The sequence below is a fragment of the Aricia agestis genome, chromosome 11 (assembly GCF_905147365.1).
Source record: "Aricia agestis chromosome 11, ilAriAges1.1, whole genome shotgun sequence".
NCBI classification, from domain to species: domain Eukaryota; kingdom Metazoa; phylum Arthropoda; class Insecta; order Lepidoptera; family Lycaenidae; genus Aricia; species Aricia agestis.
The window spans coordinates 14,895,778-14,915,929 of NC_056416.1; the positions used below are offsets into that span (position 1 = coordinate 14,895,778).

General features: G+C 37.2%; 1 protein-coding gene across 8 annotated transcripts in view; it reads right to left on the minus strand.

The window, feature by feature from the left end:
• The window catches only part of LOC121731844 (disintegrin and metalloproteinase domain-containing protein 11), a 303,738-nt gene that overhangs the window by 55,135 nt on the left and 228,451 nt on the right, over nt 1-20,152 (minus strand). For all 8 annotated transcript variants that reach the window (XM_042121518.1, XM_042121513.1, XM_042121512.1 and 5 more), the window contains one exon: nt 16,701-16,847. In XM_042121518.1, coding sequence (XP_041977452.1) covers nt 16,701-16,847 — 147 coding nt within the window. The remainder of the gene's footprint in view (nt 1-16,700; nt 16,848-20,152) is intronic.

Sequence of the window (20,152 nt, forward strand, 5' to 3'; positions counted from 1 at the left end):
AGCACCCAGCGGGACGGAAGACCGACATGACCGGCGAGAGATCAGGTGCAGGACCGACTTTTTACATGCCCATCCGACGCATGCATCATCTTACTTGTCAGATAATCAGGTGATCAGCCTGCATTGTCCTAATCAAACTTGGAAATAACATGTTTCCAACGCGGGAATCGAACCCACGACCTCCGAGTCAGGAGCCGCGCTCTATACCACCAGACCACGGAGGCGTTTTTTGTTTATTAAACTTCTAGTGACAGTTAAATCATCATAATCTATGAACGTGATATCTACTAGAACATAATATTATCCACTTACTACATGACGGGTTATAGTGTGAGTAACTCGTCGGTCGATACCCACCTGTCGGCGGTTATCAGCGGAGAAGCAATTATAACTTTCACTGAGTTTGACGCACATAAATTACAAGCTCAGACGGAGCCCGGGGACTTGTTAGTATGTGTTCCGCGGTTTTCAACTTTATTGTCTTACTAGTAAGGTTTGCGGATTTTAAGGCCGATCTAACTGCCAGAAAATTAAAAAAAACAGTAAAGACAGCTTATTTATATTGAGCTGTAAATCTGATTTTAAAACTATCCGAGTTGAGTTGTAGAGGAGCTATAGGTGCAAATTTATCAATAATTTTGAATGATTTAATACTACTGGAGCCTATTTGGTTTATTTTCAATATAACAATTTTATCTAACACTAGCTGTCCCGGTGAGCTTCGTGTCACTTTAAAACCTTACCTGGACTTCTACGAATATTTTAAGACAAAAATTAGCCCAACCCGTTCAGCCGTTTTCGAGTTTTAGCGTTACGAACATAATTGAAAATCCATTTTTATCTTTTGTATGGGAGTATAGAAAAGTGTTGTTTTTAGACTTTTCAAGATTTTTTTTTTAGAATTTTTCTCTCCGTAAGAACCATCCTCGTACTTCAAGGAATATTTAAAAAAAAGAATTAGCGAAATCGGTCCAACCGTTCTCGAGTTTTGCGCTTAGCAACACATTCAGTGACTGATTTTTATATTATAGATAAATATTGGATAAATATGTCGGAATAGACTGTTTTTAATGTCTCACCGCTCACGTCTCTTATAACAAAGTATTGAAATTTTAAGTTTCCATATTACATTATAATTACTCAATTACTATTTAAGTGCCCGTTTCACCACTTCCTGATAAAGTGCCGGATAGGCTATCCACAACTTATTTGGCAGATTCTGCATATCAGATCACTGATCTGTCAAGTTAAGTGGTGGAGAGCCTATTCAGCACTTATCAGAAAGTGGTGAAACAGGCCCTAAAGTAATTAAAATTATATATTATGATAACATACAATTATTATTAATGTAATAAAAAATATATTATATCTGAACTACGGTTAACAGTATTAATGACTTTTTGATAAAATATTAAATTCTCTACATACAGAGGTTCACGAGCAGTACGTACTTTGTATCGAAAAACGCATACTTATATGAAAAGTTGACGGCGAAAATTCATGAAAATTGTTCCGGGAGCGCGGGACTTGTCGCTGCAGCGCGGCGGTACAGTCGCCAAGAATAAACTTCTTAATTTTTAAATCGTACAGCTCAGGGGTTCCCAATCTTTTTCAGCCTGCGGCGCACTTACATGTCGCAATAATTTTCACGGCGCCCAACCTAGCTATTGGAAAAGATACATATCAAATAAACATCTTCAATGATTATAGTTAGGTTAAGCAGGTAAATGATAATACAACTATCTAAATAATTGTTTATCTGCTTTACATAATATATTTATTGATATTTTAATCTTATAATATTTGTGGTTTCGGATAATGATGGGGGATCGACTTCTGGCGCCCCTCTTGCCTTTCCACGGCGCTCCAGGGCACCGCGGCGCACACTTTGGGAACCCCTGGATCAGCTGATCCACAATACTATATAACGCCCGCAATTCCGTTGCGCCAAAATTCATTTATCAAGTGGTATAAAAAGTATCCCGGGATGAAAAATATGTCCTTTCCCCAGACTCAAAGCATATCTAACTATACCAAAAATAATTACAGCAAAATTGGATCAGTCGAATGGGCGTGAAAAGGTAACAGACAGACAGACAGAGGGACATAGTATGTAAGTTACAACTCATAAATAAACTTTTCCATTTTTTTGTACGTTATGTCTTATCATAAATCATAATATTATTTTTGTGAGCCCGTAACTATGCAGCGAATATTAAAACAATCTATTTTAACCTATACTTTTATCGTAGCTACAAAACCTACAAAATACACCAGGAATAGTCAAAGTAGAAAAGAAATAGAAAAGTCGTTCACTCAAGAAGTTTTTAACAAGTTCCACCGGAATTACTTAACACATGAGCAAACTTGCTAAGTCAATTCCGAATTAGAAATTGTGCGACTTATAACAGTTTAAATAAAGCCGTAAATTAAATATTTTTAACCGGCTGGAAGAAGAAGGAGGAGGAAGGAGGAAATTTAATATGAATGATCATACTTTGGCAGGAACACGTCTGCCGGACTGGTCAGTGGGTCAAAATCACTTTTTCATGACGAATTGCCGTCTTTTGCTCATACATTATGATTTGTCGAATGGATGAAAAACCTTCTAATTTACCAAAAAACCATTCTGTGTCAACAGACACCGTGCCTTCATAATATTATTAACATAATATTTTTAGTTCCAATATTTTTTTCGATCTGACTGTACTTGTGTAAATTGATATGGTGTCTGATGCTGTCAACGAATCATATTTAAACTTGTACCACTTTTTCGTTCATTGCAGAAAATATTTTAATTACATTTATATGATATTCAGAGGAAAATAAGAGCAAATAAATTTTACGCCGGTTTCATCACATTTCAGAAAGGAAATAAAAGTTTTAATTCTGCTTATGGGCTGGCAAAGAGGTTTTGTGGTTTGAATTTTCAAGATATTATGAAATATTTAACCTATCTCAGGTTTTATATTGAAAATTAAAAACAGTGGCAGCGAACTTTCAGAGAATGCAATAAAATTCTATAATTGACTCATTCATAGCCTACATATTATGTTTTTTCCTGATACAAATAATTATATTAAGTAGCCCTCACACCAAGGGCAGGCAAACCCCCCCCCCCCCGGTTTATGAGAGCTATTTTTATTACTTATCAATTATTTTTGATACGGCTAAGGTTCGATTAAAGTGACGCCTTGATAATTTGGCTGCAGCGATATCGATTTTTCTCAACAATGACTAAAGTTCATTGTCAGTATTCATCATGTCTTTATCTTTGAATTACCCATAGCATAACACGATTGGTCAACTTTTATAACACAGAATAATTAATCAAAAAACCTCTATGAAAACAGGGATTCTAATTTTGCCAACAGAGGAGTGTGATTTAAGCATCCAAAATTTGTACATAGTAGATTAGTTCAAACATACACTATAATTTGCCCATAGCATATATGAAATATATTTATGGTTTTTAAATTACGCGACAAAAACCATTTTGTCGCTTACGCCCTTTCCATTTCTTGCTGTTCCATTTCTTGTTTTAGAAAACAAGCGATATAAAACATATCCAAAACGATTTTTTACTTTAATGCGGCGTCACCTTAATAATATGCATCTGCCCGAACGCGCGGTTTGGCGGTTACACAGCGAGATCTCAAGCAATTGTATGTACATGACAGAGGGACCTCGCCACTTTTTAAATAAATCGTTACATACATTTGCTTGTGATCACACGATGTAGCGGCCAAACCGTGTGTTCGGCGCATATAAATCCAATCTAATACTCTGTACCCACATGGTCCGCCCCAATTTGAAACTCTTCAATTAGTTTACCAATGAGACTTGATATCACGAAGACAGTTGATTAAATTCCTGCACTTACACGTCTCGCCTGCACTCGTAGTATAATGTGGCTGAATGTCTTTTACAGCGTTTGAAGTCTGCTGATTGCGGCTCAGTGCGTCGCACGCAGGCTCTCCGACTGTGTTGAATAGCGTGATTAATGATGCACAGTCATTAGCACGACCATTTATATGTATATTAGTTATATTCCTAACTCGATATATCGAGTTACTGTCTTTGTGTTGAATAATTATAAAATAATTGGTTAACAATTAACACAATTCTCGCCATTTAATTAAATTTCGTTTGATGAAAATTAAATTTTGTCTTATCTTTTGAAATACCCAAATAGTCTTCTAAGACAGTCCATTTTATATTCTTTAGAAAAGCCCAAGTGTAACTACTAAGCAACTTTTCTAACAATAAACAATCTGTATTACTCTCGAATCTCGATTATATTAATTATAATTGTAATATTTTAAATTAAATTAATCTATAATTACCAACCGAACACAGAAGTGATATAATATTTAATAGATACGTAACAATAAATTAGATTTTAGCTGCTACGAATAACAAAAACTTGATTTTAGGCTTTTGGAAAATTAGAATTATATATCCACCATTTTGTCTATTAATTATAGTTCACAATTAACGTATAGCTACAATAATGAACATCACATAATACTCAGACACATTTCAAAGAGATAATAGAGTTGGGACGAACGAAAATGCTGTTATATTACGGCGATGTTTTGTCCACAAAGAGATTATTCGGTAAGAGGATCAGGAGAACGAACGCGGAATATTATTTCCCGAATTAGTTCTTTCATTGTTTCGCGTTTGTGGCATAAGCGAGGAAATATTAGTATTGTACTTCACGAATATTACCGAGGAACAGGAAATATAAATATGGAAATCGTTCAAAATGTTCGTATGTGCAGAAAGATTGCGCTCTATATCCCCAGGTCTTATACATTTCTCCGTAAAGGTCCCGTTTTGTGCATTTCCGTGTATGTACGGGTGCGGTCAGGTCGGCCTTCGTTCAGTCCAGTCGGATCGATCTGCCTTCCTCTTTAAGTATGGAGGCCTTAAATGTCAATATATTCGAACCTACGCAGTCTATGACGTTCCTATAACATAGATCAGATCCGTTTCGACCTATGTTCTGACAATAGAAAACTTACAGAACTGACCTGGATTTTAGTAAGTTTTCTATTCGTTTACGATACTTTAGCCATTTAAGCTGTATTTCTGATAATTTTGTTCCTATCAAATAAGCGTTAAACTATAATAATAAAAGTATACAGAGATGAACCTTCTAATGGTACAATGTACTCTTACATACTCATAGCAATAACCTACCCTAACCACCACAATAGATCCTCAAGGGTCGCAGTGACATCGTGTTCGTGGCTACAATGACCTGCCTTCAGGACTAAAAAAAACCTAACCACTTATTTTTCCGAACCTTTCATATCAATTTACACTACTTTGGAAATTCAAGCTGTTACTTTACTTCCTACTTTCTCTTTATCAAATAACCGTTAAACAATATTAATAAAAGTGCAGAAAGATGATGGATGTTCGTGTTTTGTCCGTGTTCACGCGGCCGGCGGCGCACGCGTGACGCCGCTGTTCTGTGATAAATGACAATTATTTTAAGAGTGCAATGACTTGCTATTATAAATCAAAGGGTGAATGACGCAGCGTCGGAGTAGGCATTACTTTATTGGAGAGGCTGCTTATGAAACATTACCGCTTTTATGAACACTTTTATGACACACTCTAAAGGAAGGTGCCATTGAACATTCAACATTTTTGTTTTAAATACACTCAACTGGATAGGTTGCGAAGGTTTCATGAACATGTATGTATACAGAGATTATTTTTATAAGGTTTTTATCTGACCTTCACGGTGAAGGAAAACATCGTGAGGAAACCCGCACATAATTGGTCCCAGACGTATTGACTAGTTCTTTCCTCTGGACTAGGCGACTATATTGCGAGAATGCCGTATGCGCTTGGGCAACCATACGGACATTTAAAAATCTTGTCCCAGGCACTACAGTATTTGAGGAGTGATTACTTCGCTCTGAAAAATACTGTATAAATTCATTTACAACGGATGTAAAGGCCTAGTTTTTTTTATCTGACCAAGGCGAAATTAAAAACAAACTATTGTTACTTAAAAGCTTAGCTCTTGTAAACACTGATAACGCAATTATTATGTAGCACCTTTAGGTAAGTACTTTTTACAATAAGAAAATCACTTTTATAGACGCAATAAATTTAATAGAGGTTGCAGTAGTGTTCGAGCAAAAGGCAGCGGCGAAAGTTTCAAACTTACAGTCTTGTTTGTGCTAAGGTACATTTAACTTTGTGATTGGGACTGTTTCACTACATTCTTCTACGACATAGTATGCAGGAAATGCGGAGTTTTCTTCGGAGTTCAAAGAAAAGAATATTAGTCACTAATTATAATATTATGTTCGGTTCTTCGGGCTAATAAATTCCAACCCAGCTTGATTGATTTTTCGCTCAAACCCCCTACTCAAAAATGTTTACAGCCGCGGTTGCCAACCAAACTTTCAATTGTTTAGTTTTAGGATAAACAACCAGAAACCCAATGAAATTAAACTTTTTAATCGGGACTTAACGCGACTTATTTAAGTAGTAATGCTACTACGAGTACATACTTTTTCTCGACGTTTCGGCCGTGTTGCAACGGCCGTGGTCACGAGGGGACTGCAGGAGCGCGACGTCTTCGTTTGCACCGGGCGATCGGTTCTACGACTACCCTCGAATTGTCCAATATTTGTGTTCCAATACACTGAAAGTCAGTAGGTTCACTGCGACACACAACACTAACTGTATCCGGGTTTACACTTATAGACAGAGGTGACACACGCGGTTTGCACTTATTGATCACTGGATTCCAGGCGGGCGACAATTTAAATCCGTCCTCACGATTGAAATTTTTGTACTTTTTAATTTCAATTGCTTCACGTATTACTCTCGTGTGGTAATGACGATCCGTAGAGAGGATTTTAGGGTCGTGTAGCTCCATCCAGTGATTAGTCCCCATATCAAGCAGATGTTCTGCTACCGCGGATTTATTTGTCTGGCGATTTTTCACTGCGGCTATGTGCTCTTTCACTCTTTTTTTTCGGGACTTAAACTTTTTAATCGGGACTTAACTCGCGTTAAGTCCCGATTAAAAAGTTTAATTATAATGCAACGCGAAAGTTTAAAATGTTAACCCAATGAAATGCTGATGATGTTAACCAAATGAATAAATTGGACATTAAACAACCATTTGGTTTCCAACTCCAGCTGTACCGAGTCCGACGCGAGTTCTCGTCATTGTCTTCGAAGTTAATTAGAACTGGTAAGTCCCAACTTCGTAGTTGTACACGGTGCAGTTGAACTACCGACTTCGGTCACGATGGCCGCGCGCGATGAAAGCCAACTTCGGGAATTCGTGATCCGAAGTAGTAGGTACTTCGGATCACGAATTCCCTCGTGGTGAATAAGAAAGGCCTTGGGCGATCAGCCATTATTTTAGTAGGTGTTAAGGACATAACAAGTTTTTCAAGTCAACAATCATCAGCCGGTACCGTATCGCCATCCGAGTTGAAGCGATTAGGTACCCTACGAAACAAATTACTTTGGTCTGCTTGTCTTTGTTTGGCACATTGGAAAAGTCACATGACAGATAAATATACTTGACCAGTTATTCGCTGTGTAAATAATATTTTTATCAGTGAAGGAGAATATCTTTAAAATTGTCTCTATTTTGTACGTGTCTGTAGCGCAATGGTCAGAGATGTTATCAAAAACCGGAGGTTACGCGAGTGTCAAACGAGTCTTGTTAAATACAACAAACTACTTCACCTGTATCTAGAAACAATAATGGATAAAAGATTTATATCTAAACTGTACTTCAAGTTTCCTAAGGATAATAAAATAACTAAAATAAATATTTTTTAATGTAGTTTTAAATTGAAATAGTACAAAATATAAGAGAAATTTAGAGTATTAGAAAATTAAAAAAAAATCTTGCACGAGGAAGTTTTTACACTAGGATTAAAAAATATAATTGCTACTTTAACAAAGATACGTATAGAAGTAACAACTCAATAATAAGTTATCCTCTTATAGTTATAAAGCCTGGTTACCGTAGCAGTCCCGCTCGTGGTGTGGCCACGCTACGTAATTAAGCGGGACTTTTATTATTCAATAAAGTTGCGGGGAGCACGGTATTATGCTAAGCTTATTAGCTCGATTGCATGAGATCCTTAAGTGATTCCGTTAAATACTAATGAGATACCTGGGGCAGGTTTAATGACAACCGCCGGGAAATTAACGACGCTTTAGAAAATTTATACACTGTACTTTTTACTGCTAAGTGATTTCACGTTTAATAAATAATAAAATTTACAATTGTAACTTAAAATTTTAATAATAATAATTTTTTATTTATTATCAAATATCAATAAACATCCTTTGAAAATATATAGTATACAGTTTATTAGCAGTTTGAGTATTTGGTAGATGCAATATCACAAAATATACATACTTCCTAGGAGGAAGTAAAACAAAATAACAAAATCAATATTTGTAACATAAATTACACAAAACGCATGTAACATAATATTTTTCAATAACTACTTATTATGTTACATAGAATTAAACTAATAATTAAGTACAAATAAAGTCGAGCCTATTAGTATATTTATACCTAATAGGCTCGACCTTATTCGGTACCGACAAAATTTATCTATAAAAGTAAAGGGAGTTACAACTATTATTCATAACGGCAACATATTATATTATTATGAATAATTGGAACTGCTCATGTCAAGTGTCATATAATGTAACAAATCCGATATGCCGATGGCTAAGCGAATTACAGAGTAATAGAGCGGACCTAATGTGATTCTGAGCGCTAAATAATACCACAGATAATACTAAACCTGCTTCTGAGTGCTAAATAATGGAAACCGAACGTGTTTCATATTTAATTCCAGACTATACCACCCACGCGGGATAACAATTAACATTAATATTAGGCTCGAGATTAAAGCGATCTTCTTTGATTTAGGGCTTTTTAATAGTGCGGAATTTAAACTGAATTTTGATAGTCTAAATTGCAATAAACACTACATCTACATTGCATTATATCGAATTAAAAGTAAATTATGATGAATATCTTAAAACTGAAAATTAAAGTTTTGCAAACCTTATTTTTTTTAAATAAAGTATGCAACTTTCGAAATGTTTTTGTGACGTTTGCAATCAAACTACGCAGTTGTGACACGAACCAATGCATGAATCGTAAATAAATAATTTATTCGCTTAAACTCTACTATGACTTTATATGTGCTTTATATATAATATATACTATGACTTTATTATACCATTGTTTTGGGTTCAAAACATTTTTTTGTGGGGAAATATATTAGTAGGAAGGAACAAAAGATAACGGGAGGAGGGTGACGCTAATGGTGGGTGCTAACATTTGATGGCTTTGAATGTGCCAAGTATACTTTGAGTTGTATACACTGTGGAATCGGTAAAGGTCGATTTTACGTACCTATGTAATTTGGTTGCTCTATGACAAAAACAGCCGAAAGATTGCGACAAACATAGAATTGATATAACCCAACCTAATGACGCAGGTGCGCCAACTGCCTTTAATCTATTTATTCAATGGTACATTTTTGGTAAACAAGTTCAAATTAACTTTGGTTTCAAAAAGTTAATTTGAATTTAGAAGAATATTATATTCTAATGTAGGTTAAATAAAAGAAGATAAATAATACCTTGGTTTTTGTATATAGCACTACCCACAAAACCCGTTAGACAATAATAATGAACTAATTATTTTCAATTGTCTGCAAAGTCTTTGAAAATGATAATAATTTATATTTTCGTACGTTCTCAATAGGCCGAAACATTGTTAAAGCGCCGAAAACGAACATTAATCACTTTAAAGTTGATTAATATTCAGGAGTCGTATGAAAGGCGATACCGAACAAATGGAGTGGGCAATAATTTTATTAATTAAATCCTAAGAAATCTAAGTCAATCAGCCGATATCTTCTCGCCGGAAGCCCCTCAAACATTTGCTTAACAATCCGTCAAGTTTTTCGAAAAGTTTTAATTTAAAAATATACTTAGGAATATTTTCAAATTCAGTTTTGTTTAGTTTAGGCGTATTATCGATGAAATATGAAACGTTATTTCTTTCTTTAAATGGGTGAGCCATTTTAAATTATTTCTTAAACAAGGTTTTAAATAGAAACTTAAGCAATTAAAATCTAGATAGGCAAAATAATCTGAGCTCGATATTATTTTATCCTTGAAGCCAATTTGAAAGTGAATTTTACGTATTCCGATCCGATGATCCCAGTTATGAAGAATTAGTTGAAATATTTAACAAATTTATATTTTGGCGTTATAATAAGATCGCTGAGCCCTGATTCGGAAGGTGTGTACGTGGAGAATTACGTACCGAAGCCTTATTCCCGACATTTCGATTATGATTTACGAGTATGATATTGTTTTTGATACAGTTTTAATCTAGATGAGTTTTTTTTTAATGAAAGAAGGGGGCAAACGAGCATACGGGTCACCTGATGGAAAGCAACTTCCGACGCCCATGGACATTCGCAGCATCAGAAGAGCTGCAGGTGCGTTGCCGGTCTTTTAAGAGGGAATAGGGTAAAAGGGGAGGGTAGGGATGGCAAGGGAAGGGAATAAGGGAAGGCCAATTTCCTTCCCTATGAAGGGAATTGGGCCTCCGGTAAACTCACTCACTCGGCGAAACACAGCGCAAGCGCTGTTTCACGCCGGTTTTCTGTGAGAATGTGGTATTTCTCCAGTCGAGCCGGCCCATTCGTGCCGAAGCATGGCTCTTCTACGTATGAGAATGAGTAGTATTCACAAACTGCATCGAAATCGACACCACGTGCGTACTTCTCTTACCGTTAATTATAATTTTACGTGTAGGTCTAGAGAGCATCGAAAGCTATTGGGATGGAATCAATTCGATTCGCGATTGTGTCGTGGGTAATCGGAGCTTCATTTAAGGTACAGTTACACATGCTTATTTCAAACACGAAAGCATGCTTCAAAAATCGACAGGCGTGCGATTTTTGAGCATGCTACCTGCGGCGCGGGTGGCGGGAAGCGTGGTTTGAGCACGTGTGGGCAGGTTTGTAGTAGTATCGATTAGTTTCTCTCTTATAATAAGCATGCTTAATAGAAGCAACTGTATCGAGTTCAAAAAGCATGCTTGTTTTAAGCAAGATAATTATCATGCTATTTTCGAGCATGTGTACCTTTACTACAAAATAAACAGATACATATTATTGAATTTACACACTCGCAACACGTAATATCTTGCTGCTTGGTCCAAATTTGAATGGAACATTATAAAAAATCATCGCAATGCCTCGAGACGTGGCAATGTGAATTAATTCTAACATGAGATCGCATAATGGTCGAAATTCAACCTTAGTTTCAACGACATTAGGACTACTACCTATATTTTGTAAACTTTATCATATTTTTTTCAATTCTTGTCTCTGGGACTTAGCTGATCTCAGACTGGCCGTGTAAGCATTGTCTAATAACTACTATTAGACAATGCTTACACGGCCAGTCTCAGTCAGTACCAAAGATTCGATAAAAAAAACTATAATCCATTTTCAATTTGTCACCTTGTTGTCAACAGACTTAAATCATAATTTATAAAAGAGTATAATTCGTATGTATAGGCTTGTCACTCAAAAATCTGTCATTTTTCCTAGTGTGTGTGTTGTAGTGTGTGTAATGTTTTATTTGTTAAAAAAATGTATGATAAAAGCATAATTTCAAAATAATATTAGCTCGATGCACTCCTTCACTATGTAAACTATAACTGTGCAAAATTTCTTTCACCTACGTTTCCCAATTTTTCGTCAAAAGGGATACAAAGTTTTTGGCTCACGTATTAATATATAGATAGATAGAGCGTGTGCGGGGTGTACCGTGTACCCAACCAAGTCTACTCAACTCTAGTTAAGGTCCTCATATTTTACATACTAAATTCTACACAATGCCTGCTCTAAAAGTGGGCAGGGTTCCGTCTCGGCCGGCTGCGTCGCGCGTCGGACGGGTACGCAGGAGTAGGGTCCTGTCCGCCGCAACTGTGACGTCACGAGACGTCCGTGACCTACCTGATTTGGACTCGTTCTAAATTTAAATTACAATTTTACTCACTGTTTATAGGACCGTGCATTAAAAATATACGTGTTTTCTTTAAATTTTCAGTAATACAAAGGGTGCAAAGAATATTTTGCTTGAAACAAGTGCTTGTTTAAGTATTATAGAGCTAAAAATACTGGTCTATTTTTGTGTGTGGGGTTTCATATACAATGATAAATCTAGAATGGGTAAGTTTGAAAAAATATTTTTATTTCACACCAAACATCATGCTATAGATCAGAAGTCACTAGCGATTCCGGTCTAATTTCCTCGAAATTTAAGATAAAACTATTAATTAAGGGGACATAAAAGGGACGATTGTTCGAGTTAATATTGTCGCAGGGCCACAATGGCCCTTATCGAGGTGCCCAGGGCCCACAAAGGGCGACATGCCCCGCCCGACATTTATCAATACCTATTGTACGGAATCCGACTGTTTCGAGTGCTGGCCGGTTTACTTAGTCCGGAGTGTCGTAAACATTTTAAACAAACTCGTTGTACCGTAAAGCCAGGTAGAGACGAGTGTAACGTGTATTGTAAATCACCGTGTAATGTAACACGAATTCTACGTGTGGACGGCACTACGAGCATCACATGTAACGCTCGCGAAAACGGACAGCCGTTGGATAACCATCGGCTGTCGGTTTTCGCGCGAGCACAAAGGCTCGTTTGGACAATTCGCTTTAAGTTCGTGGGCCGTCCACACTGTTGACGCTAAATTACACTTAATCTTACATTACACGTTACACTCGTCTGGACCCGGCTTGAGATCAACTGATTCATAAGTAGACGGCGCTCCTATGGTGGTTGGGTTTTGGTATATTACACCGGGACACAATAACACGATACGATGTCGTGTCGTACCACAATGCGGCGTCGTTTCACGATGCGACGCGGCGTCGTTTCACGATTAGACGTCGCGTCGTGGGAATCTTCGACGAACATCGTAAAAAAACTACGTCGCGACATCGTAAAGTGCCACGACACGGCACGACGTCGCGTCGTAGAAACTCACGATGCGTTTTATTCAAAATTCAAAAAAATTAATTGCGACAATTCACTCTGCATTGTATCGACGACGTATTACGATGCTCGTCGAAGATTCCCACGACGCGACGTCGCATCGTGAACGACGCCGCATCACGGTACGACACCACGTCGTATCGTGTTAATGTATCCCGGCCCTAACGTAAGTCATAAATCTTTGAATGAATTTCTTTGCGACCAGGCGACAATTTTTTTTTTATGAAAGAAGAGGGCAAACGAGCAAACGGGTCACCTGATGGAAAGCAACTTCCGTCGCCCATGGACACTCGCAGCATCAGAAGAGCTGCAGGTGCGTTGCCGGCCTTTTAAGAGGGAATAGGGTAATAGGGGAGGGTAGGGATTGGAAAGGAAGGGAATAGTGGAGTGTAGGGAAGGGAATTGGGCCTCCGGTAAACTCACTCACTCGGCGAAACACACCGCAAGCGCTGTTTCACGCCGGTTTTCTGTGAGAACGTGGTATTTCTCCGGTCGAGCCGGCCCATTCGTGCCGAAGCATGGCTCTCCCACGTATAAAGACAATGAAGTTTTGGTGCGTAAACATAGTAGCGTAGATGCAGAACTGCTTCTTCTCAAAATGATACTGGTTTATAATTCGTTCTCATTTAAAATAATACTTGAAATACACTAACGGAAGGGCCTGGGTATAACTGTCCCCCAAAAGACTGTTAAACGGATCGCGATGTTTCTAATTTCAAATCACGTCACACATTCCTTACAGGGCAAGGTATAACATTAGTATAGAATAATAATAATAATATATTTTACACGTGGGAGAGCCATGCTTCGGCATGAATGGGCCGGCTCGACCGGAGAAATACCACGTTCTCACAGAAAACCGGCGTGAAACAGCGCTTGCGCTGTGTTTCGCCGAGTGAGTGAGTTTACCGGAGGCCCAATCCCCTACACTATTCCCTTCCCTACCCTCCCCTATTCCCTTCCCTTCCCATCCCTACCCTCCCCTATTACCCTTCTGATGCTGCAAGTGTCCATGGGCGACGGAAGTTGCTTTCCATCAGGTGACCCGTTTGCTCGTTTGCCCCCTTGTCTCATAAAAAAAAAGAAAAAAGAAATAATAATAATAATAATAATAATCTTTATTGTACACCACGAATATAATATACAGTTATAACATACACATCAGTTACATAGAAGTACAATTTAATAATAATGATATAACTTGCCCTGCAATTATGTAGTAACGGAATAACTTTTAATCAAATATTTCCAGATCGTCGTTGCTACATGTGCCAACCTTTGTTTTTTGCATTCGTATAGATATAGGCCCAAGAAATGTACCAAATGAAACTTTGATCAATCAAATATTATATCATCAATAAATTAAATAATATCACAACGCGACCTCCGTCGCGTGAAGCCCCACATACTAAATAATTATATTTCACTTAATTAGTAACACGAACTCCACCTAATTAAATACGCAAATATCGAAACGTAATTAATAATTAATGGCTGATCATGATTAATATTATTGATCTCAATCACGGCTTCTCGGCGCTCAATTAAAATCTAATTATTACATAATAATTATTATTAATGTGTTAATGCTGTCTTGGTAGATAATAATATTATTATTAAGAACTAAGATGGTTATGTAAGTATTAAAAAATAATCTAATATCTATGCAATAAGGTCGCGACTTACGCATACAATAATTGACTTATAGAATACGAGCTTTTGCCCGCGGCTTCGCTCGCGTTAAGAAGTATTATTATTAATTCAGTTCAGGCTCGGCTTAAATTTGGTAGTTTCATACAATCTTTCATCCCCTATTTTAACCCCTTGGGGTTAGAATTGGTCAAAATCCGTTCTTAGCGGATGACTACGTTATATAACATCTACCTGGATGCTAAATTTCAGCCCGATCCGTCCAGTGGTTTGGCTGTGCGTTGATAGATCACTATGTCAGTCAGTCAGTCACCTTTAAGTTATATATATTTAGATTTTAATAATTTAATTACGACTTTTGTTTACGTTTACTTATTTATATGTCAATGCTAAAAATCTGCGGTTTCTAATACCCAGTTTTTTTCAGTTAAAAAGATCATAAAATCGAGAACCAGATAATCTCATTATGAAGTCAAAAGGTGATAGAGTGATTCCGTGAAATGGAAAAAGTAGCAATGATTGTCCAAAAGCCCCGGGTCAAAAGTTTTCAAATAAAACTTAATTGAGTGTAAAGTGCTTAATTAACTTTCATCAAAGGTTTCGCATTTCAGACTAGAGGTTAATGTAAATTTTTGTTTAAGCACATTATAATCCCATTATTTAACACCTCTTTGTAATGTCAATTACGTAGTTCATACAATAATATTATGTGAAAAACTGAATAAACCAAATTACTGTTATATTACTTTCATAGTATCACTATGAAGAGCTTTGTGATGAAAAAAAAAAACAGCGTAAGCCCGTAGTCAGTCGTAGCACTGTCATAAAGCGGTGCGCCGTGCGTTGCGAGATGGCCGGATAGATAATATTACAGAGGCAATAGACAAAGTATCTTTCGTTAAAACCAATGACGAAATTCGTTATCAAAATGTATGCGGTTTGACATAAGTCATCGCTAAATGACATTTCGCTTGCGAAGACTCATTAGTCTTGGTTGATAATAATATATGGGATAATGTATGGGATTTGACATTTCAAATCCCATACATTTTGATAACGAATTTCGTCATCGTTTTTAACGAAAGGGACTTTGGCTACGGCCTTAGACCTGCGTTAATTTGATAAACGTTTTGCACGGCCGTGTCGGATTAGCGGATTTGTCGGATTATAGAGTACTCCATACATTTTTACACATTACAATACCTTAAAATCATAATGTTAAGGGTTTATCTGAACTACAAATCATTTTCCTAAAGCTAGGTTCCTATCAGCAAGCTGTAACCGTATGTTGCAGGCATTGTAACAAAAAAAGTACCTTAATAAAGATTGGGCTAGTTAATGTTTATATACCTAAATTAACCGGTAATACGCATGTCGGATTACAAGGGGCGCCGGATTAGATAGGGGCCGGATAAGCGGGGGTCTACTGTATTTAATATTTTGTTTTATGATTACAGCACACAATATCAACTCGAAAACGGATAGGCCTATATCGCCTCGAGCTTGTAAACGAATCTCACACAAATCGGAAATGCAACTTAATCATGAGCTTAAAAAAGTTACTGCACATTATTTCGACTGCGTACTGTAAAATCGTTTTTCGAAATTTTTTCTATCCATAGAATTTTCTTTTCTCTACTTTTTGTAGAGAAAAGTTTAGCGTTGCCGGCTTTTTACAGGGAATAGGGTAATAGGGGAGAATAGGGAAGGGAATAGGGGAGGGAAGAGAAGGAAACATGGGAGGGTAGGGAAGGGAAAAGGGTAGGGGATTGGGCCTCCGGTAAACTCACTCACTCGGCGAAACACAGCGCAAGCGCTGTTTCTGTGAGCCCTTCTCTAGTTGAGCCGGCCCATTCGTGCCAAAGCATGACTCGCCCACGTCACTACTGAAATAAGTACTTCTACTGAAATAAGTAAGAAAGTCTGACCGATAGATCGCCGCCGTAGAATGGATGGATGACGAAGGTCTCGTTGCCGATGTGGATGACGCCGGACACGCCGTTGCACGTGTGGAAGGCGGCCGACGCGCCCGGGTAGTCCTTCACCGTGCCGTGGTAGTAGCACTGCTCAATCTCCTAAAAAAAACAACAAAAAAAAATGTAAAAATTTAAAAAAAAAAATCAATTTTTCGGGAGCTACAAGAAGAAGAAAAAAAGTTATACTAGAAAAACGTTTATAGTGGAAATCAAAAAAAAATCAGCAGTGCGCTATTCTTGGTTAGATTGATTGCAGCCCATTTAATTTTCTTTTGGCAAGTTACTTTTCCTCTTTCAACTCGACTGGCACCTATACAACTTTGTTCTTCTATCTCCCAAAAGTTGACTGGTAGATAATGCCATAAAATGCCTTATGGCATGGTCTAAATTGTTACCCTTCACTCTCATGACTTTGTCATCGCGAAATTAGAACCGAACAATGAAGATCCTATGGACAGCTGCTCTGTCTTGTAGACACAGTCCAAACTGATAGAGCTAAAATAAAAAAAAGTAATATTTAGCTACAAAATGATAATAATATTAATAACTAGCTGTCCCGGTGAACTTCGTGTCACTTTAAAACCTTCCCTGGACTTCTACGAATATTTTAAGACTAAAATCAGCACAATCCGTCCAGCCGTTTTCGAGTTTTAGCGCGACTAACACATTTGAAAATCCATTTATATATATATATATATATATATATATATATATATATATATATATATATATATATATATATATATATAATTATCTATTTATAATTATATATAGATATGTTAATTGGTTATAATATTAATATTAGAATATTGTTTATCCTACGTCAGAACATTACTAAAAAGTGGGTACCTACAGTCAATATTAATATTGTAAAATATAGTAAGTACTATTCAGCAATATAATAATATGATTATTTTTATAGGTTTACGGTGAATGGTGACACAGTACAGCTAATCATAAGCCCAATTCAATGATGAATATTTCTGGAACTTTTCTTCTTCCTCCTTACAATTTGTCATCCGCGAGCATCGGCGGTTTTTAATTCACGAGGGCCACGAAACTTGATATGATGTATATAGAATGATCTCTAATGACCGAACTTAGAGTGATTTGACGATTACATTAAATTTAAATAATCATTAAAATATATGTCTGAGTGGGACGAAATTACAAGATTATAATATAAATAATCTAGTAATTTCGTCTAGATATTTAAACTTTAAACCGTACTAGCTCATAATTTAATTTCCTTACAAAATTTTATCTCATATTTTTGTATTAGTAAAAGCAGTAATAACTGAATGCTTTTAATTTTCTCTTGGAAAATAATTAACAACTATCAATAAATGACTGAAACTCACTTTCGTTTTTAGAATTGTAAATTGTAGCATAATAGGTTCCTCTAGATTGTAGTATCACATTTTTTAAATATATTTTGTTAAAAAAATAAATAGGGTTTGTCGCCCATCTCATGGCCCGCGGTAAAAGCCCCAATCGCAATTAGAGGGAGTTTTTGCGGTGGGCCGACGAGAAAGCGGAATCCCATTCAGACGGTACACAAAACCGATACATTTCTCCAATATATTTCATTCACATTACGTGTTTCGTCGAATGAAAAATTGACAATGTTCGAATTTGCTATCAATTACATTGATTCAAATCGTAAAAGTACTGAATGATTAGGTAATTGATTTTGATAATATATTTAAATATTCAAAGAGGAATAGTTGCTTGTGAAGAAGTCCTACATCTTTCTCGAGTTTATTACTCCTCAAAGATAGGAAAAAAGAAGAATTCATGATTATACCCAAACACGTAGTCGCCTACGTGTTTGGGTATAATCATGAATTCTTTCTTCTCTAAAGAGTTCGCACTCTTTCTTTATTCTCGTAACTGAGATAGACGCAATATGACTGACACGACTGAGGGGAGATCAGACGCAAGGACTCTCGGACTCGGATCGGACTTTTAGATGCCTATCCTACGCATGGATCTATTTTGTCGATCAGGTGCACATCCTGCATTGTCCTAACTCCTATATAAACATGGAATAAAAATCGTGTCTTTCGATTTAAGAACCACGCTATAAGCAAGTACAGTAGTACCACTACCACCGCGACAATTTAGCTCAAGCTCATAATGATACCAAACTCAGCCAATTGTAAAAAAAATCCTTGAGATATAAACACATAAAGTTACCTAATATACCTTTTTTTTTTATGAAATAAGGGGGCAAACGAGCAAACGGGTCACCTGATGGAAAGCAACTTCCGTCGCCCATGGACACTCGCAGCATCAGAAGAGCTGCTGGTGCGTTGCCGGCCTTTAAAGAGGGAATAGGGTAATAGGAGAGGGTAGGGATGGGAAGGGAAGGGTAGGGTAGGGGATTGGGCCTCCGGTAAACTCACTCACTCGGCGAAACACAGCGTAAGCGCTGTTTCACGCCGGTTTTCTGTGAGAACGTGGTATTTCTCCAGTCGAGCCGGCCCATTCGTGCAGAAGCATGGCTCTCCCACGTATACCTAGCGGAATAGAGCAACAATCTCGAGCTGTCAAACGAAACCGAAATTGGTTTCATCTGTGTTTAAAAATATGTGAACGTATACGCTTACACAAGCATGATGGAACTTGATTTCTATGAGATTAAATTGTCAACGTGCGGCAAGTGCCGACTGGACGTCAAAAAAAGAGTGCTGCTGTCATGTATAACACGTCTCTTTTTACCACGCAGTGTTACTGATAGTGACATCTCTCTTGCTCAGGCCTTTGTTTCTCTATTCCGCTAGGTATATTAACTTTATGAGTAAACATTAAACTCCAAGCTAGATAAAAAGGGCAAGATGGCGTACTCCGGAATATGAACATTACACAGTCAGTTTACTTAACACTTTTTACCTGTAACTTCAGCGATGAATTATTAATACCCCGAGTTTCCTAAGCTAATATTTGTAAGAAAATTACGCCTCGAGTGCGTTGATTCTCATTTTACGCTTGTTTTAGGACCTAACTTTCGGTTTGATAATTTTAATTATCATCAAGGGGAATATCATAATTATCTTGGCTCATGTAACGTGGAGATGCGAGTTTGTTTGTGTTTCCGCGGGCTTGCCACTTGAGTGGTTGTTATGCTGTTAAAATGTATCTGTACGAATAACATAAAGAAAATATTCGCTTGTGTAAGAATTAAGGTGCTGGTTGGCAGCGGGCGACATGAAGTAACCGCAGACGACGTATCGCAACGACACTACTGGTTTGTATGTATTTATATGAAATACCCTCCGCAGCTAGCGACAGGAAGCTAGGGACACTTATTCATAGGAATACATAGAAACCAGTAGCGTCGCGACGACACGTCTTCTGCTGCAACTTCATGTAGCCGGCTTCCAAGTTGTACCTGTAGCACC